General features: G+C 37.0%; 1 protein-coding gene across 6 annotated transcripts in view; it reads left to right on the top strand.

The window, feature by feature from the left end:
- Nucleotides 1-23,335, top strand: part of PPP6R3 (protein phosphatase 6 regulatory subunit 3) — an 89,704-nt gene extending 66,369 nt beyond the window's left edge. For 4 of the 6 annotated variants that reach the window (XM_070932355.1, XM_070932365.1, XM_070932392.1 and 1 more), the window contains 11 exons: nt 7-92; nt 2,105-2,191; nt 3,924-4,021; nt 5,785-5,839; nt 6,646-6,776; nt 8,593-8,711; nt 9,360-9,507; nt 10,411-10,517; nt 10,873-11,023; nt 16,394-16,516; nt 21,877-23,335. In XM_070932355.1, the coding sequence (XP_070788456.1) occupies nt 7-92; nt 2,105-2,191; nt 3,924-4,021; nt 5,785-5,839; nt 6,646-6,776; nt 8,593-8,711; nt 9,360-9,507; nt 10,411-10,517; nt 10,873-11,023; nt 16,394-16,516; nt 21,877-21,928 (1,157 nt within the window). In that variant the 3' untranslated portion in view covers nt 21,929-23,335. The remainder of the gene's footprint in view (nt 1-6; nt 93-2,104; nt 2,192-3,923; nt 4,022-5,784; nt 5,840-6,645; nt 6,777-8,592; nt 8,712-9,359; nt 9,508-10,410; nt 10,518-10,872; nt 11,024-16,393; nt 16,517-21,876) is intronic. The other 2 variants (XM_070932383.1, XM_070932373.1) reach the window with 2 other exon arrangements.
- The last annotated feature ends 3,530 nt before the right edge of the window (nt 23,336-26,865 follow it).

The raw sequence follows: 26,865 nt of genomic DNA, 5'->3' as shown, positions 1-26,865 counted from the left end.
TTTTAGAACTTCCAGATGAAATCAGGGAACGATGGGAATCTTTCTGCACAAACTCTTTAGGCGAAACCAACAAGAGAAACACAGTGGACTTAGTAGGTTTTATAAACTGTCATTTGAGAAGTTAACTGCAATTTTTGCATTACAAAATGAAAACAACACGTAATAACAATCATAATAGATATCTCATTCTATTATTTTATGTCAGATTTAAAATACCACAGCTACATTTTGCTGATATTAATCATTCCAAAAAACTACTGAATCCCACTTCCCCTCTTTATTAGACTGAATTTAAATTTTCACTTGTGTTAATTTTTCTGCACTATATTCATTCAGGTTTTTGTTGCTGCTGAGGCCTACTTTCTTTGGTTCTGAGTTACTGGCCACTTCCTGTGTTTGTATTACAAAAAAAATACAGTTTCATAACCTAACTTTTTCCCCTTGGGTTCATTAACTTCTTATTTTTTAAGTCTGTTTATCCAAAGTGCCAATTCTAATCCTAGTCTCTTATTTAATCTGTTTACCATTCTCCTCTGAGCTATGTGAGATACATTTCATCTGTTAATATGATTGTTTAGGTATTTTGTTCGATATACATTAAATAAAGCTGCCCTGCAGGTATAATGATTTTGTTCTAAAAGCAAAAGTAGTACAAATGCTTTTTAAGGGCAGAATTTAACATAAGAACTGCTTTCATCCACATATAAATCTATGTTCTTTGTTCTTTTGTCAAATGTTAATTAGGTCGCTAGTTCCTCCACTAGCTTTTTGCTGGTTTTGGATCTAGAGATGACTTGAGCAAGCAGAGAAGCATCTCTGCTTGAACAGAATATTGCTGCCAACTATTTTTCTGTATAGTTGTGCACAAAGATAGGAAACTATATCAAGAAGTAACTGAAATATATTGATTAGAACTATAATTCTAGTTCTATTTGTAAATTTGAGTTGTTAGCTTGTTCTTAATCAGTGGAATGGCTTGCTTCCAGAAGTTGTGGATGCTCCATCACTGGAAGTTTTTAAGAAGAGATTGGACAGTTGTTTTTCTGAAATTATATAAGGCCGTGATGTCGAATCTATGGCACGCATGCCAGAGGTGGCACACAGCGCCCTCTCTGATGGCACGCAAGCCGTCACCCCATTTCAGCTCCACTGCCCGTGTGCCTCCCACCAGCCAGTTGGTCTTCGGGTCTCTGCTGCACATGCGCATGGGGCGCGTGGGGGGTCCCCATGCATGCATGTAGAGAGCGAGGTGCATGTGCAGGGGCTGCATGCGCATTGTATTTTGGGGGTTCATGCGCACACGCATTCGCATTCGTGTGCACATGCGCTTTGGGCACTCGGTCCAGAAAAGGTTAGCCATCACTGATTTAAGGTCTCCTGCTTGAGCATGGGGTTGGATTAGAAGACCTCCAAGGTTGCTTCCAGCTCTGTTATTCTTTTATCTTGAATGTTATTTATAATCTGCCCAATAATTGAATTTGAATTAATTGAAAAGCAATTAATAGTCTATTACTTAATTCTACATGCTACTTTTATCTGATGTAGCAAGCAGAGAACTATCAGGACAGATACGAATTTAAGGAAAATGTGCTGTCTGTAATGATTGTCTTTAAAATTTACATTTAAAATGAACTTTATTTTTGAGGAAGTATCCAAAACAAAATACTTTTACAACAATATATAAAATAATTCTAAAAATTAAAAGTATCTTATTTTAACAATCATTTCATAGAAATGGTAGATTGACTTTTACAAGTCTTATCTTCCAGGGAGGTTTTTATCAGTTGAATCCAAGTTAGGTAGGGTGAGGATTTCAATTAATTCTTCTACATAGTGGAATACTTGGGGTTTTTTTCAGTTTTAGTACTATGAAGGTAGTCCTCAATTTACGACCTCAATTGGGACCAGAATTTTTATTGCTAAGTGATGCAGTCGTTAAGTGGTGCAACGGTCATAACTTTGAGGACAAATCATAAGTCACATTTTAGAAGACTGTTCTAACTTCAAACCATCATTAAATGAACAATTGTAAGTCTAGTGTGGATTTTTGTAACTGATGTTTATTCAGAACCTTTTTAACATGAATTCCTTACCTTTCTATTAGGTTACTACTTGTCACATTCATTCATCCAGCGATGATGAAATTGATTTTAAAGAAACTGGTTTTTCACAAGATTCTTCACTGCAAGAAGTGAGTTAAACTCTAAGCTATACTGCTTGCATATATTATTTTGCTAAAAAGCTTCTGATAAGGTATTCACTTTCAGATTTTGCAGTTGTGTAAAATATTACTGTATTTAAGAAGATAAACCAATTTCATAGAATAGAGAGTTGGAAGTGACCTTAGGCATCATCTAACTTGTTGATCTGTCCAGCCTCTGATAACACAAGTGAAGAAAAACTGACTACATTATGTGGCAACCTCTTCCATTGTCCAACAACTTTTTACAACCAAGACAATCATCCTGTTTCTTGTAGTCAAGTTAGACATTTGGGAACATGTTCTAAATGTATAGCTTGGAGAATAGCGTGCACACTACTTATATCTATGTATAGTTTTCATATTGATTTCTGTCAGTTAAGATCCCTGTGCAGACTTAGAGCTTGGTTATTGCAGACATTTCATTACTTGACTCGCTGACATTAAGTATAGTGAATGTGGCGTTTAGAGTAATGAAACAGAAGTAAGCAAACAACCAACTCAGAGAAAACCAAGGACCCCAGAGTTCAACTCTGAACTACATATATTTTCCTCTGATGGAATTAAGATCTCTTTTAGAGTCAATAGGATCTCAATGCTGGATTCTATGCTCTCTTCTGTGGGATAGCAGTGTACTCATAGTCTGCCTTCTTATGGACTAGAAAGCAATATAAATATTCACATAAACATAAAGCCCTGATCTACAAAAATATTGATTATAGTAAATTCTCTAATAGTCCTTTAGGGTTCAGTGTCATGTTAAAAACTACTCATTGTCTAGAAAAAGTTCATACATATAATCCAATCGAATAGTTAAAACCGTCAAACTTCCTAGATCAGAAAAGTAAAATATGCCTGCCCCCCCCAAAAAGATAGTTTTTTGTTTTATGCATGTAAATACATAGAGATGGTGTTAAATGAGCTTTAGGCAGTAATAAGTTTCATATCATTCCTGATTTCAGTATGGGGATGCAGTGACTTATCTTTGGCTGTATCCTTAAATAGGAATTTGGCAAACATTACGTATTGGGAAGATGCCAGAGATTCACTTTAAGTGTAATTCTAGAAGAAACTTTTTTTCCTCCACATTTCTTATACACTGTTCAAAAAAATAAAGGGAACACAAGCAGAAGACATCCGAGATCTTAATGAATGAAATAACCTTATTAAATACTTTGTTCGTTACATACAGTAGTTTTGTGTTCCCTTTAGTTGTTTGAGCAGTGTATAAACTACTGTATGTAAACAACAAAGTATTTAATAAGGCTATTTCATTCATTCAGATCTCGGATGTCTTCTGCTTGTATTCCCTTTATTTTTTTGAGCAGTATATTTTACCAAATATTCTAGTAGGATTACTCTTGTAAACTGATTTTTTTTAAAGTAATAGTAACACTCTTTGTTATTATGTATCTTCCGTCTAAAACAAAACAAAACAAAACATAAAACCCCCTTTATCTATTAGTGAGATTAGTGGTGGTGCCATCACCTGTAATTTTAATACTCAATTATAAAACAGTCACCCCCTAAACTCCCAAATTACATACATCTGATGACAAAACAGCCCTATCCATATGTGGTATCTGTATGTATGTGCATGCATGCACATATGATATGTCCTTGCAATTTAATGAAAGTATTAGTTCTGGAGCAAATTGGGCAAATAGTATTTAGACTACTATTAGAATCATTATATCACTGTCGTTGGTCCTGGGATTGCCAGGCCTTTTCTGATTATCAGATGCAACAAATGACGTCCAATTTTATTGACCAGTTTGGCTTCAACGATGAGAAGTTTGCTGATCAAGATGACATCGGCAAGTAAGTACAGTCCTATTTTAAAAGTTACTTTTGTTTTCCATGTCTTGCATCACAGTGGTTATTCATTACCCCTAAAAACAATAAAATGCTGTTTATTTAGTTTTGTTCCATAGATATTTATGTTTTTGGTATACTCCAAAAGAAATCTCATTATTAATTTGTAATTAATTTAGAAAGCAAAAAAAAAAATTGTGACCCTTACTAAAAAAAAAGCAAGTTTAGATTCATGTTATGAGTTCCTTTCTCTTAAGTTTCAAGATAAGTTCTAGAACTTGGGATATATCATGACCTGGTTTGAAAAATATCTTTGGGATTGTTGGCATAATGGATGTATTCTATGGGGCCCATATCTCTGTATTTGGAACCACAGAATCACTTTCATGTGGGATGGGCAATTATTAGTAGTTGCAAGCTATAAAAATTATTTTTCCTTATGTGATGAATTCAGTTGGATTGAAATAAACTTTCATCCACCATCTACTATATTATACATTCTTATGACTTTTTAAATTTTGCTAGATATATTTGTCTATCTCTTATTTAGCGTATTTGTTCTGAGAAAATTATTCAGGCAAGTTGTCTCTCTCTTGGAATATTTCAATAATAAAATGGGTCAATTGACTGCTAAAAGTTCCCTACAATTAAAATGTTTAAAAGCACAATTCAAGCTGCATATAAGCAATTGCTCATACACAAAGCTAACCTACAACTAACACAATGTTTATGTACATGCTGATGTTTTTTCACAAACTAAATTAAAATCAGAAAACAGCTAAATATTGATTTCCAAATGCATATGATGGCAGCTGTTGTATGAGATAGGCAAGAAACAACTATGTGATTTTTTACTTATACATTTGAAATTCAATAATTTGGATTATGTAGTGTTCTGTTTTAATTTGGATTTATGAAATGCATCTGTAACTGCACACATTCCAAGAATCTGTATCAAAATCTGTATCCCAGATCCAGAAACATGAATGCAAATATTGCAAATCAGAATTTTGGCATATTAAAATTATAATTTTGAAAACATTTCTGACAGTTTGAGCATAACCATTCTTGGAATGGTAGACCTAACATTGTTTTTCTGCTGACATCCAGAAGTAGTTTGGTAGCAACATAGATTATTTCATTTCCCTTCCCATAGAATTATCCAAGAGTGTCCATATTATCACATTATTGAAAGGAATACTACTGCTAGAAGTGATGCCTGTCATTGAGACAAGTGAGTTTAATCCTTGTCCTACTTGAGCTTGTTTAAAGAGCTTTTAGCTTAATATATTAGCAATCAAGCTGCCTGCTCATCTTTGAAGATGTAATGTGAACACCTTGGCATATTATAGTTACTAACAGACGCATAAGTTGAATCCTTTGCAAGCTCTATTTAACTGTTAATCATATATGCAAATTGCAAAGACTTGCGTGTCTGCAGTGATGCATAATTTTTAAACCTAGCTACTTCACATCACCCTCAGAGGTAAAAATATTTTGAAGGTATGCATTCCCTTTTGAGATACTCTTGATAAAGGAAGAAGCAATGTTAGGCGTGAGGTTTATCACGATCTGAAAAAAAGGTTCAAGTTTCATTTTCACAAGTAATTTATATGGGCTATTTCAAAAGGCTTAACATTTTGTGCTAGGAAAGATTATTTCGGGGTTTTTTTTAGATACGTAAAGTTAGTAAATGAAGTACTTCAGTATATCCTATAAAGTGATACTTCCTTTTTGTTTTACTGCCTAAATTTGTACTTTGTTCACAGTGTTTCTTTTGATCGTGTATCAGATATCAATTTTACCCTCAATACAAATGAAAGTGTAAGTATTTTTCAATTTTACCTCAATAGAAATGAAAGTGAGTACATATCTTTGAATGAGAACTAGCCTGCTCCACAGCCTGCTGGTATACTTTTAAAGAGTATAATTTTAACAATAGAAACTCTACTGCTGCATTCTTTACAGAAGGAATAATTAGAGGAAACATTTTGTATAGCAATAGCACTTAGACTTATATACCTCTTTACAGTGTTTTTACAGCCCTCTCTAAGTGGTTTACAGAGTCAGCATATTGCCCCCAACAATCTGGGCCCTGATTTTACCAACCTTGGAAAAATGGAAAGCTGAAAAGAACTTCTGTTTCCTTATAATTTATTTTCTCTATCCCAAAATCGGCCACATATCCTTCCAAAATGGGGGAGGGGGAAAGAAGCCCAGCCTGGAGTAAAGAACAATTTTTACATCAATAAGAAGACAAATGTCTACACAGTTTTCAAGCTGACCTGTTTTCTCGTAAGGGATAAGCCTTTGCTCCCTTACATGCGGATAACACAACAAAGCAGGAAAATCTGGAATTCTTGTGTTCTTATTTTAATGCCACCCCCCCCTTTTTTTTTTCTCTATTAAGTCTAATTTGAGATCAGAGATCAGGCAAGCAGGTACTTGGAGGGAGGAACAATTAGAAACATTTGACATGACAACTTCATCCAATCTACAGAAAATTATTTAAACTTGTTTTTACGCCTTAGGAGGCTTTTGCCTATATGTACACACACATATTTGCACAACAGACAGTGCATGATAAATGAAAAAGTATTTATTATTAGTGCTCTTTTTCACATGTTCAGGGCAACATTGCTTTGTTTGAAGCATGCTGCAAGGAGAGAATACAGCAATTTGATGATGGTGGCTCTGATGAGGAAGATATTTGGGAAGAGAAACATATTGCTTTTACTCCAGAATCTCAGAGAAGATCCAGGTAATCTTCAAATACTGTAGCAGGAAAATTTTATTTTGTTGTTGTTGATGATGATAGCTAGTCACGACCCCTTACTGAATCTCCTCTGGCAAAAATGTAGGTGACAGAGCAAATTTTGACCTTCACCACTGCCTTCTTTTTATGTTGCCCAGTGGTTAGAGGCCTTCTGAAATATAAAAGCCGAAAACAGAACCCTTCATAGCTTCTTATGGCATGGGACTTACATACTTTAAATTCATTATTTTAATTTAATCTGTCAAGATAATTAGGATAGTGTCTGATCAGATTTTTTGGAGATCACTTTTAAAATTAATACAGAGAAGGTTTCAGTCGTCACCTACTTTCTTGAGCTTTCCCACTAACAGCTTATCACATCTAGTAAAAAAGATGTTCAGTAGAGTCAAGTAAATTATAAATTCCTTCTTACAAAAAGAAATGGCTCATAAGGTTACATGAGCTACACTGGCTCCTAGGTGGCCTTTAGATGCAAGTTCAAGGTGCTGGTTGTCACTTTAAAGACTTACATGACATGGGTCAGCTCACCCATGGACTACCTATCCCAATTGTTTTTGCCTCTTCCATTAGTTCTGATAGAGTGAGCATGCATGTCCCATCAGTGAAGCAGTGTCACCTGGTAAGATCAGAAAGTGTAACCTCTCTGTCATGACAACTGTCTTATGAAACAGCCCACCCCACCCCACCCCAGGATGGCCCTGCCTCATTAGCCTTTCAGAAGGCTGTGAAGACCTGGCTCTTGGACTCTGGCATGGTATAGTTTTGTTGAATAGGTTGCTAATGTAATTTTAAAGGCTCAACCCAGTTTTTAAAATTAGTTTATATAGTTTAGTTATATTTTATTTACATACACTGCCCAGAAACGTCTGGCTAAAATTGTTAAATAACTAGATTTTTCATGTCAGGGCCTAGTGACTTTACAAGAGTCCATATTCCTCTGTATGATTCATTTCATTTCATTTTCATTTTATTAAATTTGTATACCGCCCTACTCCCGAAGGACTCAGGGCGGTGAACAGCCATAAAATAAAACATGTAGATACAAAATTTAAAATAGAGATAAAACTAATTAAATAAATTTGGCTGAGACATTTTAAAACCCCAATAAATTAAAACCAAATTTAAAATTCATTTAAAAAGAGGAAAAGTTTAGGTCAGGCCAGCTTGATGGAATAAAAACGTCTTAAGCGCGCGACGGAAGGTACGCAGATCCGGAATCCTCCGTATCTCCGGGGGGAGCTCGTTCCAGATCGTAGGTGCCCCCACAGAGAAGGCTCTCCCCCTGGGGGCCGCCAGTCGACATTGTTTGGCCGACGGCACCCGGAGGAGCCCCTCTCTTCCTTTGGAAGTTGCCTGATATTATCTAAGTGGCAAATATAACAGAATGTCTAGTTTTGCTATGTTGTTTAAATACACTGTAATTGTGTTTATAGGTTTCAGGTTTATCAATGTGACTCTTGAAACAGTGGCACCTGTAGGCTCATGATGGCCTGAAAAAGTTTGAGTACTTTTAACAAATAGCAGAGAGCTGCTCTGTTTGTGTGAGGGCAAAACACTGTGTAAAACATTTTCTGAAAACTCTACTATTGAACGACGCTAAAATCGGTGGATGTTCAACCATGAGTTGAGCGAAAAAGTCCTCTTTGTAGTATTATATAATGTTAACGAACAAGGGGGAGGAATCAGTCAGACCTCTTCGCCTATTCTTAATCCTCCAAAGTTTTTAAGTTTTAAAAATGGTTACGTAATAAGTGAAGGGGAGGAAATTCATGTTATATGTCTCTTTCATTAAAATAAAAAGCTCAGGCAGTACAGACAGTGAAGAGAGTACAGATTCTGAAGAAGAGGATGGAACAAAGCAAGACCTCTTTGAATCAAGCACCAATACAGAAGACAAGATGGAAGTAGATTTGAATGAAAGTAAGTAGTTTTTTTCACACAGTTTCTCATGCATTCAAATTCAGATGCAGGAATTGTACTGTGCTTACCGGATTTTTTCATTTGTTAAAAAAAAAAAAGTGGAAGCCTTTGGCCTTCTTATTTTTTTCCCCCCATTATTTCTACTTCCTCAAGTTAACTCCATAAAAATAAAAGGGAAGTATTTTACATCACTTCTGTTATTATGGTTGCTGCCTCAGACCAAGATGGACCAAACTCAACATTCAATATATTACAATGCAAGGACAATGTATGGATGTACAGAGGGACTTAGGAACATGTGCACCACCCTTTCCTCTCTTGGTATTTTTGACTTGTAGCAGAGGGCTGTGTGTAGTGAAAGACAATCTAGAGACATTTATATCTATAGACATTTTCCATTATAAATGAACATGCGTAAAATGTAAAGAGGTATATTCTAAAATGACACAGAATTTTTGTAAAATCGAGTTGCTTAAATATGGTAATGGTAGAATGAATAGTTGTAAATGGTTCTATTTTATCTCAGTATGCATAAAAGTAAAAGTTGACAAATTTTTCCTCTAACTTGGTTTAAAACTTAAACAAGCTGCCTTGCTATAGGCTTAGTATTAGAAACTAATATATTTGTAATGTTACATTTTTTTCCAGCACCTAATTGGTCAGCTAACTTTGATGTTCCTATGGAAACCACACATGGCACTAATCTGGATTCTGTTGGATCTGATGTATGGAGTACAGAGGAACCAATGCCAGCAAAAGAAACTGGTTGGGCTTCCTTTTCAGATTTCACTGTAAGGTAGGAAAGTTTTGAATTCCTGCAAAACCTACAAATGAAATTAAAGAAACACAAGAACAAAACATATATTTTATTTTCATATATTTTATATTTGAAATGATAGTATTAGCTTATTAGTTTGCTTTGACATCTTTTAAAAGTGCAGCTGTAGTAATAGATTAACATGCTTAGGTGAAAAATATCTGTCTGTTGTGCAATTTGAGAAAAAAAATGGATGGCATTTTTTGAGTCCCAAGTCAGTTTTTTGTCACTCATCCCAAAACTACATTGCAGAAATTCATCAATAAAGTGCAGAATTATAGTATCATTTTTTTCTCCAGAAAAAAGAACTATTTTACTGAGAAAATCTCAAGTCTCTAAAAATAAAAACCTAACCTCATTGACCCATTAATTTTGTTGCAAATTTCATTTCTGTACAGAAAATCTTGGATAATGGGATAAAACAAGCAGCACTAACATTTTCTTCCCTAGCACTTCAAGAAGTGCTTCTCTTTTCATTGTCTTTCTATCATCTTCACTCAACCATTATCCTCCGTTTTTCTGCATCTCATTCTGTTGAACATTATTATTTTTGCTTTCTGGATTAAAAAAATAATCTATAGCTGAATAGCCATCTGTTTTTCTTCCATGTCCTAATTGAAAGGTGAGGGTGCAAAGAAAGAATAGTTTAGCTTTCAGAATCTATATAAACTTCTATAAGGTCTCAAGTGCTCATTGATATTTACTGGTAGATTGCCTTTATTTGCTGCTCAGTTACATATAAGCGCAAGTATACTCTAGAATCCTGTTCCAAATAGTTACCATTATCATACAGAAGTAACAAACTGAATTATATCCTGTGTACTCCTTGCAGAAAATAATTGAAAATGTGATTCATCAATTTTTCTTACTTTGTTTTTAAAGTTCAAAAGATTCTTTGAGAAGTAATTCACCTGTGGAAATGGAAACCAACACCGAACCAGTGGATCCTCTGAATGCAAATGTAGTTGCCCTTGTGACCCAGCCAGAAAGTAAGAACTCAGAAATACTTTGATTAATAATGTGTGGCATTAGACTCAGCATATTCCACTGATGAGAGAATTGGATTTTTGTTGATGATTTAAACAGAATTAATTATTTTTTTTTAATTTTTATTTATTAATTAAATATTTATGCTGCCCATCTCCCCATTCTTACTTGTCATCCAGAGTTGCTACTGTGACAGTAAGCTCTCAATAAGAGTTTACTACTAATCAGTGAAATATATGAAAGTTTATTCTCCTTATTGCTGACAGTTGTGTACAGCTCAGCACAGAATAGAGGAGTAATACAGATATAAAATAAAAAAGTAACTGTCCAGTTTCATTGTTCGAATTCTTTTTTCAGATGTAGGAAGTATTGCAATGGAAGCTGGTTCTGATGGAGAAGATGATACAGAAAATGCAGATAAAGTGACTGAAACAGTAATGAATGGCAGCATGAAGGAGACTCTTAGCCTTACTGTAGACGCTAAAACTGAGACTGCTGTCTTCAAAAGGTGAGGCATTAAACTTTGCTGCCCTGTAAGTTTAAAGAATTTTCATTTTAGTGTTGCATTCTCGAACCATTTAAAACAACCATTTGGCACAAGCTTTCTGTGAAATTGGGATTTAAACATGATTTTTTTGTGAATGCTAAAAGTTCAAACAAATGAAGTATTCCTATTTTCACTGAATATCATTGGGCAGATTTTTAATTTTAAGTTGATAGTTGCTATTTTTTCTTACGTATTAGCCTCTGAAGTTTTTTCTGTGCTTTCTATTTACCTCTTTTTATTTTAAAAATAATTTTCTAATCTAGTTATGAATCAATTATTGAAAATAATAGCTGCCATGGGGCTGATGCAATAGCCACATGGCCTTTTTTTCTTAGCTTGTACTTTGAAATAGTTATATAAATTTAGCATGTTTAATCTGCTCTTCAGTTTACCTTTTTGGTCAAAATTCTGACCTGAATATTAACATACTGGTAGGGTGGTTTTTGTTTTTGTTTTTTGGTCCATGTCTTATTACATGCCATCTAATTCCCAACTCTGAGTGGTTCACAAGTGAAAATATTCAAAACAAGGAAAAAATGAAGAATAGAAGATGGCAAGAATGACAAAAAACAGTCTGGAACGAAAAAGATGTGAACTCACACAATCCAAAGGAGGCCTCACCCACCCTTGCAGATTTCTTTCAGTGTTTCCTTCAGTACACTAAGGAAACAGTATTACCCCAAAGGCTAAGAAAATATGTAACTTTCAGCCACATTTATTTATTTGTTTATATATTTATATTTATTTATTTAACAAATTTGTCATCAATTTTGTTTCAAAATGATCTGGGCGGTTTACAAAAAAATTGGCCTTCACTATGCCTGTAGTTATGCTTAGTCCCTAACTTATCACTATTATTGTAGTATGACAGGAATAGGGAGTGTCCCAAAGGTGCTTTTTGAAGAGGCAACTGGACTTTCTGGTTTTTCTGAAGAAGCTTCTTGGATGAGAAGCAAAAGAAAAACCAGAAAATCCAGTTGCCTCTTGAAAAATCACCTTTGGGACAATCATGACCTTGATGACTGAGAATCTCCATAGACGAATAGAGAGAGTGTTGCAGGCAATTTTGATTTCATCCTTCAATAGGTGTTGGTGGGGAAAGGGACAGATGCCTCCCCTCCCTGCTGCGGAGGCATAGTAGATGATACCAAGACGGCAACGATAGTGGAATGTCTGTAGCAAAATACTTCACCTTTAAGAGTCCCTGCCTGAAATGACTATGTTCCCGTGCTTTTGTATTATGGACATAGATTGTTCTCTCACATTCCATGTCCTATCACCACCTGTGTTGTGGATGGCATCACTACATTGTACATAACATGATAGTCATTTTGAGTAAGCACTGTACTAAGCTATGAAACAGAAAATGCATCAGTCTTGTATGTATATGGGTAAGAGTGAGGGTTGTTGGCTGCTAGGGAAAGCTGGTCGTAGAGGATGTAATCTCTTCTTCCTAGACTCTGCTGCTTGTTTACAGAAATGATTTTTTTATGATAATAGAGCAGATCTAGTCAAGATGGGAAACATGATCAATATGAGATCTTTCATCTTCATTGGAGGAAGATTGGAGGATTTAACATGAATGTTGGAAGCTTAACTTTGGTGCCAGTTTTTAATGTTTATGGTTTTATACGTATTACATTATTTTAATAGTTGATACGGAGCTACCCAGAGTTTGATGCAAGATGGATGGCTAGATAAATATTTTAAATAAATAAATAAAATAAAATATCTATAGTTAGGTTGCTCCTCTCAATCATGAACAGGGCCAGTGTTTTGTTTTCTTTCTTTCTTTCTTTCTTTCTTTCTTTCTTTCTTTCTTTCTTTCTTTCTTTCTTTCTTTCTTTCTTTCTTTCTTTCTTTCTTGTCTGTCTTCATTCATTCATTCATTCATTCATTCATTCATTCATTCATTCAATCCTCACTTATCTCCCCTACAACTCTGGGCGGCTTACAAATGATAAAACAAGTGAAAAATAGTTTAAGAATTAAAAGATTAAAATAAATCAACATTAAAATATTAAAACCTGCACTAAAACTACACCTACAAGAGCCAAAAGATGGATGGGACGTGGTTAAGGTCTTACTCCATTAGCTGCCTTTAGCAATGAGTTCCTCCTTTCAGGCCCCAGGTCAATCGAAAAAGCCAGATTTTGATACTCTTCCAGAAGGCCAAAAGGGAGGGGGCAGTTCTCACTTCTGGTGGTGGAATGTTCCACAGAGATGGAGCCACAGCAGAAAAGGCTGTTCTCCTTGAGCCCATCTGCTTCATTTCCTTAGCAGATGGGATTCATAGCAGGCCTCTTCCACAGGCCCGACTGGGGCAGGCTTGTCCCATCTGGGAGAGACCACTCCTCAGATACCCTGGACCAATGCAATGTAGGGCTTTAAAAGTAATGACTAACACCTTGAATTGAATACGGAAACAAACCGGCAACCAATGCAGCTAGTGCAGATTTGAAGTAATGCAGCAAAAATGTACTCTTAAGTTATTTGAGAGTGATAATGAAAGATAGTGTATAGTATAGCACAGTATACTTATAGTATAGTATATAGTATATCTAAAAGAAATAAAATCTTTAGCAGGGTAATAAGAACATTTACAAAGAATTAAGTTCAATTAAGTTTGGTACTCAAAATGTATTCCTTGGCTCAGAATTCTTTAATTATAATTAAAATCCCCATGACAAGATTTATTTTTACATTCTTGAGTGGGTTTTCTTTTTTTTTTTTCTATAAAGTCTGCTTAAAAAACAAAATACATCCAAATGAATTTTACAGGGACAGTATGTTAAAACAGAAAATAACCAGGCTAATTACTAATATGTATATATTAGATATGAGAATGCAACAGAGGGTAGGATAGTACTTTTATGTTGGTTAAATATTCAAATTCTGAAGCTGAGTCAGCTTAGATGAGGTGCAATGAACCTTGAATCCCACAGCATTCATAATTCAGTTCCCCTTTGGTTTGTTAATTAGGATGTTTGTAGCTCTATTAAACTGTGAGCTCTCAGTGATTACTTTGGAAATCCAGCAGAGAGAATAAGTGTTCTCTCGAGAGACTGGCATTTTGGCTGCTACATATTTTTCTGGATTACCAGCTTCTTTTTTTACCAGGCATACTGAAGGACCAAATATTAAGCAGAGGATCTGATTCTGTCCGTTCTAGTCTGAATCTCAGGAGCATGGTTCTATAATCTAGTACTCATGGTTGTGTTGTAGTCTCACAGGATTTTTGGTTTCAGCCTCCATTTCTACATCTGGATTTGATCCCCTCTGTTTTGAGTGTCAAAATTTACACAGAAGCGGCTAAACCCAAATAATATTGATGATGTTCTAATTCTGCAGAATTCTACAAAGAGATTCTGTTTGCAAAATTATCAAGAAACTGAATTTTCTTTTTGTACTGGTATAGAAGTAAAAGAATTTTATTTTCAAAGTGAGAGGGTGCAGGAGAAGGTATTCATTCCAGCTCTTAGATCAAGCCAAAGGTTTGAAATTTTAACTTCAGATTCACCTGTTTTTGCTGGGAGCATATTTTTTCCTTCCAACCACAAACAGATTGCAGCCAGAATTACAGTAAATGTTTGACATGTTACAAAAATCATTTCAAATACTAAATGTATCAGCATTTAGTTTGAAAGATTTCAAAATGCAGATAATCTTTTATTCTTTTATAATGACTAAATTATTGTTAGACCACAGTCTGTCTGTCTGTCTGTCTGTCTGTCTGTCTGTCTGTCTGTCTATCTATCTATCTATCTATCTATCTATCATCTATCTATCTAATCTAATGGATTTATATGGCCTCCTATCTCATCTAGTGACTTTAGGAAGCTCACAATAATTCATGAAACATAGTTAAAAACTAAAAAAAAATGCTATCATATTTCCAGCTTGAGATACTTTCTTTCCCAGATGAAGAAACATTGGTTTTTCTTTGAACTTTTCCTCTTCCCATGAAAACAGGGTAACTAATATAAGAGCAATCAACCTGGTGGCTTTCTTTCATTTCTCCTTAGGACAAAGCTTTTGGTAGAAACACTTTTTTAATTTAAAGCATCCTGGGTTAAACCTTGCCATTGCTATATAAGACTAGAAAATAAATCTTTTTGAAACAATTCATTCTCCCAGTAGACTATTATTGATTGATTGATTGATTGATTGATTGATTGATTGAATTTATATATCGCCCTTCTCCCCGAAGGGACTCACGGCGGTGAACAGCCGAAAATTAAAATAACATACAATATAAAAGTTAAGATAACTAAAAATAAATTAAATTAATCGTCCTCCCAATTTAAAACCCCAAGCTATACAATTAAAAACTAACCCATAAAACCTATTCAGGCCAGGCCGGCTTGCTGAAATAAAAACGTCTTCAGGGCCTTACGGAAAGTGCGGAGATCCGGGATCAGTCGTATTCCGGGAGGTAGCTCGTTCCAGAGGGCGGGTGCTCCCACAGAGAAGGCTCTCCCCCTGGGGCCACCAGCCGACATTGCTTGACTGACAGCAATTATACTTAATAGACTGGTTGGGATGAGGCATTTTCCTCTGTTGTTCCTTTTCTGTTTAGTTAAAACACATTTTTAAGCATCTGGTTTTCAAATGTTTCAGTTTTCTTATTCAGGAAAGCTCAAAACAGTTTATATTCTTTCATAAAAATTGAGGCTGATTTCTGGTAATGGGTTGGTTGTAAACTGTTGTTGGATAATTCCACTTCAGTCTGCAGTTGGGACCTGTGATTACTGAATATTAAGCTTGTGAAATCAATCCATAGGTGTCCAAAGAGAAGCTTAGTTTTAAAAATGTATCCCAACTGTTCTTAGCAGTAGAAATTGCTGGTTTGTTTAAAGAATTTGGATAACAATACCACTGTTTTTGTTGCATCCTAGACAGACTTGATCCGAACATTCTTTTTTTCTGGGAAAATCTTGATATTCTTTTTTATATTACTTTTCTGTTTTTTCCACCCTTCCCTTTCACTGTGGCTTCAGAGTGTTGAAATCCTATCGGTATGTACTGTAAAGGATCATACATGTTTTTTTTTTCCATTTTGGGCATCATTTACATTCTTCATTCCTCTTTTTTTTACTACTCTCTCCTGCATTTTTTTCTTGTCCAATTCCTTTTTAATAAACATAAACTGATGGGAGTAATGAACGTCAACAGAAACAACAATCTTGTGCTTGTTTTCCATGTTTCAATCATATTTCTAAAATCTGTTTGCATGTGACCTCTGGATCCTTTCCCCCAAGTCTTTCATTATTGCATGGTAATACAAATATTTAAAGCACAAACAAAGCTGTAATTTTATTTATTTATTAGTGAGGAAGGAAAACTGTCTACCTCGCAAGATGCTTCTTGTAAATATGTGGTGGAAGAGAATGCAGATGCTGGAGAAGAAAGTCCTGTAGCTCCACAGCCCACTTGCAGCAGCCTGGAGCAGAGGTACCTGTTGCTACCAAGTCATTTTTATATTGTGAGCAGTGTGTGTATATGAAATGCTTATAATCTGTTTTATACCCTGCTCCTAGAATGCCTTATACATGGGCTCTTACATAGGCTGTGCTTTCACCTTTATAAACTTTTGAAAAAAAAAAAAGTGGTGAGGAAAAAAAGAAAATATGGGTGCATGTAGTCATGAGGTGGATCCAGCTCTTCCTTTCAAGGAAAGATATTTTATGGAAAACCATACAGGTAAATGAAAAGATGATTATGTATGGCAACCTGCTCTCAACTATTTTGGAGACTCCTGGAATTATAGGATATTCTACATCCTATAGGACAGGGGTCCCCAACCCCCTGGGCTGTGGACTGGTAGCAAGTTTGTGGCCTGTTAGGAACTGGGCCATGCAAGTGACAGGTGAATGAGCAAAGCTGTCAGTCCTGGAAGCCATCTTTTACTTTGGATCTTTATGGCTGCCACATTTAGTGCTGTGGGAAACTGGGAGGGGGGATTGTATGGAGTTGGGGAGATATCTAGCCATAATATTCTTTTCTCTGAGAGTCAAGCTGCCCTGCACCTGGAGTTGTGTGACTGGGAAGCATCTCCAGTTTGGACGGTGCATTGATTGGACCATGTGATGGACATGTGGGTGCTGGGAACTTTCTTTTTTTTTAGGGGGCGGGGGGAACCTGGAAGCTTTCATATTTGGGGTTTCTCAGATGTGCCAATATGACATCTCTAATAAAATGGAACTTTGAGGAACTTTTAGCCTCGGAGTCTTCTTTCGTTGAGGGTGTTATTTGGAACCCTGACATTAACCCAAATCTCCTTTAGAACTTCAACCAGCTCCCCAAACTCCGGGATGCTGTCCGGGGTCCTGAGCTTCGAGCACCGACCCAGCACCGGGCAGCGTGAAAACTCGGGGAAGATGGAGAAAGACACAACCACAGAAGGGACCATGGGGGTTGGTTCAATGGTCCACATTGAGACCCTCTACTCGCTTTCCGAAGCTGTAGTGAAGGCAGTGGAGACCGCCAAAGCAAAACACTGATAGGGTGCCGGGCCCAAAGAGCCGGCGCCCTGGCAAGCTGCTCAACTGGATCCTTCTCTGTGGGGCGAAGTTGTGGGAGCCATGCCGCCCCTGGAGATAGTGACTGGGGCAATGCTGCAGGAACAGCGGATGGGAGCAAGCAGAGCGGAGCAGACCCAAGCCCTTGAATGGAGAGCATCGGGACCGGCTGATCTCAGCAACTCCCGAGAGTGGGGCTTCCCACTGCTGTCATGCAGCCAGTCACTGGCAGGCCTACCGAAGGGTTCAGTGATAGCTCCTGCTGGAATCGGAGCGGCACTGCAGCAAGACCCATTAAGTCAATCCAGTCCGGCACTACTGCTGTGAGCCAGCACCCCACCTCCATAGCCAGTCCTCAGTTTGCCTCCGGCTGACCAGATCCTCCCTTCTACCCCGGCAGAGGTGGGTGCAATACCAATGGACACCAGCTCTGGTCCTGCAGCCGGCACCAGCACCGCAACCATTGCCGGTCCCTCCGTTGGTCTCGGCCCTGCTGCTGGTGCCAGCTCAGCAGCCCATGCCAGCCCCACCAGCCGCTTCCCCTCCACGATTTAGAGCAACATTTGACAGAATCCCAGGGAAACTGGCCTACTTCCTCAATTGGGTCTGGTCCCACATTGATCTCTATGGTGACCAATACCAAATCGATCAAGATATGATTTCGGCAATTGTGGATGGCATGAATGAAGGAGAAGCAGTGGAGTGGATAGCTGAGCTACATGACGAGGGAGCCCTGGAGCTAGATGATGTGGACAAGTTCATCCAACTACTCCGAGGTCAGTTTGAAGACACGGCCCACCGAGTAGAAGCCGAAGCCCAGATCAAAGCTTTTAAGCAAGCGGGCCAGCCTCCGAAAGAATTAGTGTTGGAATTCCGAAGACTGGCTGGAAAGTTGAGGGACTGGCCTGAGCGCCTCCTCGTTTACCACTTCAAAGAGGCCCTTGACCCAGACCTCAGACAAGCTTGCAGCATTAGGGGAGTTCCGGAGCATATACAAGCCTGGTACAACACGGCAGTAGCCATGGACCTGGAAATCTACCCCTATAGGGAACCGACTGCAGAAAAACCAGCAAGAAGACCCCTGGGCTGCCGAACCCAGGCTAAGCTACCTGATGTGCCGCAATCCACACCATCTGGGACGATTACCAACAGGAGAACTGGGTGGACCTGTTGCCGTTCACAGAAGTGGCTTACAACAACGGCGTGCATAGCAGCACCCGATTGACCCCCTTCCGGATCACCAGCGTCATGGACTTTGTCCCCATGTCCGAGCTGCCCAGAGAACCACCTTCCTCCATGACTCTGACCGAGTGGATGGAGTCGCTGAAGAAGGGGTAGGAAAACACCAAAAAAGCACTGACAGAAGCTGCCGAGGGGTATAAAAAAGCAAGCTGACAAACACCAATCCCTTCAATCCCCCCTTCTGTGTGGGAGATCAGTTTTATTTATCAACTAAATACATAAAGCTGAAGTTGCCCAGTAAAAAGCTGGGATCTATGTTTTTAGGTCCTTTCCCAATAGTGAAAGTAATTAACCCAGTGACGGTTCAGCTTAACCTCCCACGCATTCTAGGGAAAGTGCATCCTGTCTTTCATTGCAGTCTGCTAAAGCCAGCAGTGGGTCGAGATTGAGACCGCAGACCCGACCAGCACCCAAATCTATAGTGATGCAAGGGGAAACCCATTATGAAGTTAAAAGAATTTTAGACTCTAGATTGTATTGAGGTCGATTGCAATATTTTGTACATTAGAAGGGGTACCCTTTGTCTGAAGCTACTTGGATTAAAAGCTGGGATATAAAAGCAGACAGATTAGTGAAGCAATTCCTTGATAAATACCCTGATAAGACAAAGGGTCCCCCTGGGTGGGGAAGAGGTGGTTAGGGTTAAGGAATATTGCGTTAACCCCCTATGTTCCTCTCGTTGCAGAACAAGATCATCAGTTGATGGGGGGGGGGGCTGTCAGTCCTGGAAGCCATCTTTTACTTTCGATCTTCAGGGCTGCCACATTTAGTGCTGTGGGAAACTGGGAGGGGGGGTTGTATGGAGTTGGGGAGATATCTAGCCATAACATTCTTTTCTCTGAGAGTCAAGGACATCCTGCCCTGCACCTAGAGTGGTGTGACTGGGAGGCATCTCCAGTTGGGAGGGTGCATTAATTGGACCATGTGCATGCTAGGACAGGGACTTGGACTTTCTTTTGGGTGGGGAAAACCTGGAAGCTTTCAGATTCGGGTTTTCCCACATGTGCCAATATGACATCTCTAATAAAATGGAACTTTGAGGAACTTTTAGCCTCAGAGTCTTCTTTCGTTGGGGGTGTTACTTGGAACCCTGACAAAAGCTTCATCTGAACATGCGCAGGAACAAAACCAACACACACATACTGTCCATGGAAGACAGTTCTTACGAAACTGGTCCCTGGTGCCAGAAAGGCTGGGGACTGCTGCTATAGGATTCTAGCACACTGAACATTGCAACGTTTTACCATCTTGTTATCTATGTGCTTGTCCATATATGACAGAAAGCTGCACAGACACTTCTGAGCATATTGGGGAGCATTGTCACCTTACAGGAGAGAGAACTCTAAATTAGCCTTCATAGACTTTCTGGCCAAAGTGCTAACAGCTTGCAGCCTCTTGATTCTAGGACATAATAAAAGAGGCTGCTCTGGCAGTTGTAAATTTGCTGCTGATAAACTCATTTTGTACTCATATTGTTTTCTCTAATTTTTAACAGAAATGATACGTATTGCTACATTGCTTTTATTTATGTCTGATGTTAAGTATGTATCTTGGAGATGGGAGAAAGCAGCTTAGCTAATGTCTTCTGGGAAGAATAGGAAATGCACAGGCAAAGCTTTTTCTTCTCCATTCCTATATAATAAGCTAAGAGCATAGGTTTCAATGATAAGCAATGAGTATGTTCACTTTGTTTATTCTAGCAATTATAAATGCAACATGCTTTAAATATTGGTTGTACTTAGTAACATATTGAAAAATACTTGTTTACTATAGCTTCCTCATCCCCATAATTAATTATAGTTTCTGTTGTTGAATTTTTTTTTGTAAATTGCTAATGCTTTAGAAAAGGGCTTGCTCTTCTTCAGATATATAAAGGCTTGCAGAGGATGTAAACGTTAACCTTTTCCATATTGATATTATGATTTCTTTAATAGTTACTATCCTTTTATATATTTGGTGAATTTATTGTTAGATTTAGTAACTGGCTTTATGATCTGAAAGAAAAATATCTAGGTCCCCAATATTGTTGAGTTAGGGGTATATATACCTGGAAAAGAAGTGCTCTATTCAAGTTGGTTGCATTCCAGCAGATCAAAATTCAAATGTGTGATTCATATTCTGACAAAACAAAACTTGAACCTAGAAAACAGTCTCTTGATTTCATCTCATTCCAACAGTGGTAGAATTGGGGATCCAGTCTGATTGTTAATCAACCATCCAACTTGTAGAAATGGGCCCAAGAAGATAATTTTTAATATTTACAGACACACAATTATCAATAAATTGAGGCTAATTGTTCATTACTGTCACCTGTCGCTGATCAATATTAATTAATTTGCAATAGTTGGAGCTATATATTTGTCTTTCTAATACTGAACACCAAGTCTTTTGACAAAGTACATTTTCCTTGAGAATTCAACTCCTATGTGATACAGATAAACTTCAAAAGAATATAAACATCTAATTAACATCTCCAGCTTAATATATCTAATTGCCCCTTATTAAAATAAAACAATATATTTAAATAAATTATTAATTTTACTGCATCTCCAATATAAATGCAGTGAGATCATTGCTAAAATATGGCCTATATTTAATATTGCATGAATTATACGGCTTTTAGAATTATATGGAACTGAAAGCTCTTCCTTGAAAATTTTTCCCAATTTGTTCTTGTTTTCCAACTTTTTTTTTTAAAGAGGATTGGCAGCAACCAATTTCTGAAATCTCAGTGCTGTGGCAAAAATTGTATTAGGTAAAAATACTGATATCCTATGGGAAAGATAATCTATGGGGCTAAATTTGAAGCCTAAGCTTCATGTAGTGATCTCCAATGTGTCCTAGGTCACTTCCTGGGAAGTCGGGGAAAATTCACAAGGCAAATCTTCATTGTAATGCTGAATTCTTTAATTTACTTTGCAAGTATATCAGTGCCATAAGGTCTATTCCATTTTTTTTTTAATCTAAAAGCAATTTGATTAACTTTGTTTTTCAGCGTTCAGAATCATTGTATTCTCTTCTAACAATTTGATGCTTCTTTGATTTCCTTAGGACTGATCAACAAACCATTCTAGCAGAGGCATCTGTTAATGGCCCTGTATGATATGTGATATTGACTGATGATAACTGAAGAATATGAACTGATTTCAAGGATATGATTCTTGAGGATTTCATCTAGAACCTATTGGAGCCAGTCACTGCTGCATTTAATTTCACAAGTGATCAGGACCAGCAACATTTATATTCTAGATTTTGAGACATTGTACAGAAATTCATAAGTGTAAAAATTGCACATTGAAGAATACCAAGAAATTTTTGCGTATGTTTATATTGTATTGTTCTAAATGATGGGTGATTGTGAAATAAGAACTTGCCACCCAAGTAACATTAGTAATGATACTATAGTTAAAAATGGCTGTAAGAATAGTTTTATATAAAAAAAAGTGAATACACAAATCTAATGTATTTGAGGCATACTATTTGACAATTAGTGACCAAAGTATGTAGCAATTTTCATAATTTTTCACCCAAAACATTTTTAAGTCTATCTTTCTTTCATTTTGGCAAAGAAATTGTTCAAATGCAATGCCCTTTAAATGTTTGGTTGCTTTAGATTTAAAACAATGATTTAAAAAGAATTTTGGTGTTTGACATACTACAGCAAGCTTTCAACTGGTAATTGTTTTCTGTATTGTTTAAACCAGATCAAAATGTAAGTCTATCGGTAGAGATTTTAAGTATTTATTACTACAGCTTAGTTGACAGATTGATGTTACTGTAAAGCCATATGTTCTGTTAAGTCTTGTTTGCTTGAAACAATACCTTACAGGTGAAACACTAGAATATTTTGAAGTGCACATGGCTTGTGTATTTTTACAAGACTCACCTTTTTTTAACCCATTCACCAAGATGTACTTTAATTTAGAGCATTACAAAATTACCCATTTTGAAACAATCTTCATATTTAAAACACTGTAATCCTTTTGACAAATCAAATAAATATAACAAATGCCCATGCTGCTCTTGTAATTAAAGTTCGTGTTTTAAAGATATAATGTCTTTAAATATCCAAATTGGGCACTTGAGCATGTTAATTGTTATATTTTCACTGTTTTGATCTGTGTGAAGATTTCATTTGTAAGTTTTAAACCAGTTTTTTTCACAACTGGGTTGTGTATATATATATAGTGATTATGGAAACTAATTGTAATTTATAATTTTCTATGTCATAAAATTCCAGCCGCCTTTTCAAACAGAAGCAATATAATGTATATTGCCACATTCTTTGGTGGAAGGGTTAAAGAACATCTCTTGCACTTTTAGGTGCAAAATCCACTTTTCTTTCAAAAGAAGTTATTCATGTATTTTTACATCATATGTTTTCCTGACCAGTATTTAAAAGCCAAAAGGATACTCTAAACAATGGCCAATGATTTATTTTAGAAAGTGTCCCAAGCTATGTGCCTAATATTACATTGCATACAGAAATAAAAACAAATGTATACTGGTACTTTTATTTTCTCATTACTTCTACATATGTATATGGCCATCATTTTGATGTTAGAATATGCATAATCGTGTGACCTACACAAAGAGGGTAAGAAATAATGAAATAAATTAATGGGTGGAGTCAAAAAGAGAAATTCAACTAAAAGGTAATTTATATCAACAGTGTTCCCTGTATTTCTTTTCTTTCTATCCTTAAACACTTATTCTCACAATGACATTTATCCGTACATGGTGCTTGCTCTTCAGATTTTCAGCTCAACCTAAGGACTGTACACTTCCACATAGGATTTTAAGCATAATATGAACATGATTAACCATATTACAAAATGTTTTTCCAATTGTCTCGTACAAAGTCCTGATGCCTCCAGTTCCAAATAGAAATTAGGTCCCATCATTAGTTGTTCAAGGTCTGATGCCTTAAATTCATATACTGTATCACACATGTACAAGGTAATATAATTTGCCTACTAAATGTAGCATACCTTTATCTTGCATTCAATGTTGTAATCCGCCCAAAGAGTCCCTTTGAAGCAAGAAGTGGCAAACAAATTTAAGAACAGAATAAGTGTTGGAAGTCCAACCCCCTGCATAAGCAGGAGACCCTATACCATTCTGGACAAATGGCTGTCCAATCTCTTCTTAAAAATCTGCAGTGATGGAGCACCCACAACTTCTGAAGGCAACCCATTCCAGTGGTTAATTGTTCTCACTGTCTGGAAATTTCCCCTTAGCTCTAGGTTGGTTTGCTCCTTCATTAATTTGCATCCATTGCTTCTTGTTCTGCCTCCTAGTGTTTTGGAGGTTGATTTCCTCTTTGTGGCAGCCCCTCAAATATCAGAACACTGCTATCATGCATTTTAAATCATAAAATATATTTTATTAATACCATTGCAAGTTCTCAGAAATCAAGATATCTAACTGAACTTAGTCTTAAAGTAGATGCCTAGCAATTATTTGCATATTTCAGAATGATTTGTGGATAGCATGAAATGTCTGTACAAATAAGTTAACTTGCCTATAATGATGGTTCCAAGTGATTATTAGTGAATTTCTATACCTTGATTTCTACAAATGAACAAAAAAGTTTGGGGAATGTTTCAGAGTTAGAGTTTTGGAGGATTCTTCTACCATTTCTTTGTTCCAAAGACTGCAGAAGAGTCTGAACCAGTGGTGGGATTCAAATAATTTAACAACCGGTTCTCTGCCCTAATGACCAGCTGGGTAGGCATGGCTCGGTAGTCATGTGACTCAGTGGGCGTGGCCAACTCAACATCACTCACATCGATGGGCACTTTGCCTTAGTTGTTATAATGTAATAAGGGTTAACCGTAGAGGCAGTTCCTGTAAGCAGGGTAATAAAGATTAGGCTAGAAACAACACCAGAATGTTTCCTTCCTGCCTTCCTTACAGGATTAGCTCTGTAAAGTGGGAAAAAAAACAAAATGAGATTTCTTCCAACAACTGGTTCTCCGAACTGCTTAGAAAGTTAACAACCGGTTCTCCCGAATAGGTGCAAACTGGCTGAATCCCACCACTGGTCTGAATCTATTCTCCATAAAATAGAAAAAAGGAGGAGGGAATAAAAATTAAGGGAGGGGGATATGAACATTACAGACTTATTACCAGCTATCTTACCTGGCAGTATTGAGGATGAGTGTTAAGGATAAAACCAAATATCAATTGAATAAGATATTTCACTAAGATTACAGGCTGAGCTGCATAGTGTGCAACCCTAATTGGTTGTCTTATAAGCAATCCCAATAGTAGTCACTGCCCATTTTGAGAAATACTGCATAGAAACTAGATAGCCTTAAGACAGCCCTGGTACCAAATATTAGGATATTTATAGGCGATTAGAAAAGGTATGCCTAATTAGTCTTAAATCACAAAAATTATGTTGCTAAAATCTGTCACATGCTTGAAAAACCAAAAGATGAAATGGGTCCAAGTCAGTTGTTTCAGTGGTATTAGGAGGAATAATGAAAATCAGACACCTTAAAGACTAAAATTGCTGTCCTCTAGTTGTAAAACAGAGTTACTGTCAATGTGAATGTGAAATCAGAATATAAAAATAGCCATATTTTATGTCCCACCCAGTCTGGTGAAAGCCACCAGGAAGGAGATAGGAGGCTGGGTTAGGGCAGTAGAAAATGCATCCTTGGACAAAATATGGTGCCATTGGTTCAAAAGAGACAATGATGTAGAGGAGTAAAGGATAGCAATAGCACTTAGACTTATATACTGCTTCACAGTGCTTTTACAGCCCTCTCTAAGCGGTTTACAGAGTCAGCATATTGCCCCCAACAATCTGGATCCTCATTTTACCCACCTCAGAAGGATGGAAGGCTGAGTCAACCTTGAGCCTGGTGAGATTCGATCTGAATTTCAGGCAGCCGGTAGTCAGCAGAAGTATCCTGCAGTACTGCATTCTAACAACTGCGCCACCACAGCTCTGGATACTCCATTGCTGGTTCTGGTCAGGGTTATTTTCTCATTTAGAATTGGCTTCTAATTATTCAACACACAAACCTTTCAGTCACAGCCAGATATAAATTAAATGGAAATAGGGGGAAATGTAAGGCTAAAAAGAAAGGAATTCAATGTTTCAGATATTCTGGCTCACATGAAAAAGTAATGAACTATCAGAGAAACGAAAATCCTAGTGTCATTACAGAATTCATTACTGGGAAATTAATGGAAATGCTGTATGAACATATTAGCATTTAAGGTCTTGCTATCTTGGAGATTTCTTTTTTAATCTGCCAATTGTTATTCATAAATCTCCCCAGCTATCCTGAGATTTTTTATTTGAAAACAGTCCACTGTATCCTGCAGCAAGAGGAGTCATACTGACCAAACAATATGCAAACACGCCCAAAAAATCCTGGCCACCCTGAAACTCTTGGATTTCTGAGACACTATCTTGGATGTCAGATATACAAGAACAGTTGAAGCCTTGCCCTTATGGGCATGCTACACTGGCAGTGGTACTGTCAAAAACTTTTAGATCTGGAAAAGTCTTGACAACTTAACAAGTCCTGAAATATGTGCATCCCTTTAACTTCCCAAATCAATATATTGGATCCATTTCCCTCCTCTACTTCTCAGAAGCTGTCTTGGCTATTTTTTTTTTAAAGAAGACACTGATAGCCACACTTCTTCCATAATTACATGATTCTATTTAAAATTACAAGAATCCTAACCTCTTTTCAGAATGATCTGTGCTTGCAATTTGTAAAGATAGAAATAGAAAGAAAGTTTCAGAACTGACTTTGCTACATTTGATGGCATGGTGAAGATACATTGTTTTACAATCCCATAGATTTTTATGCTCATCTGCCATGCCTTTTTAGAAGCTTTTGGGGCTCAAGTTCACAAAAACCACTGACTACTACCGTATTTTTTGGACTATAAGACACACTTTTTTGTCTCCCAAAAGGGGGTGAAAATTCAGTCTGTCTTATAGACTGAATATTGCTGGAGCCCTGCCCACCTGCTGGCCCTTTTTTGGCCTCTGCACACCCATTTTTG

This window comes from Pituophis catenifer, unplaced genomic scaffold, assembly GCF_029215685.1.
Source record: "Pituophis catenifer annectens isolate HBS135680 unplaced genomic scaffold, rPitCat1.0.hap2 SCAF_1, whole genome shotgun sequence".
NCBI classification, from domain to species: Eukaryota; Metazoa; Chordata; class Lepidosauria; order Squamata; family Colubridae; genus Pituophis; species Pituophis catenifer.
This window is presented reverse-complemented; position numbering and strand designations above follow the sequence as displayed.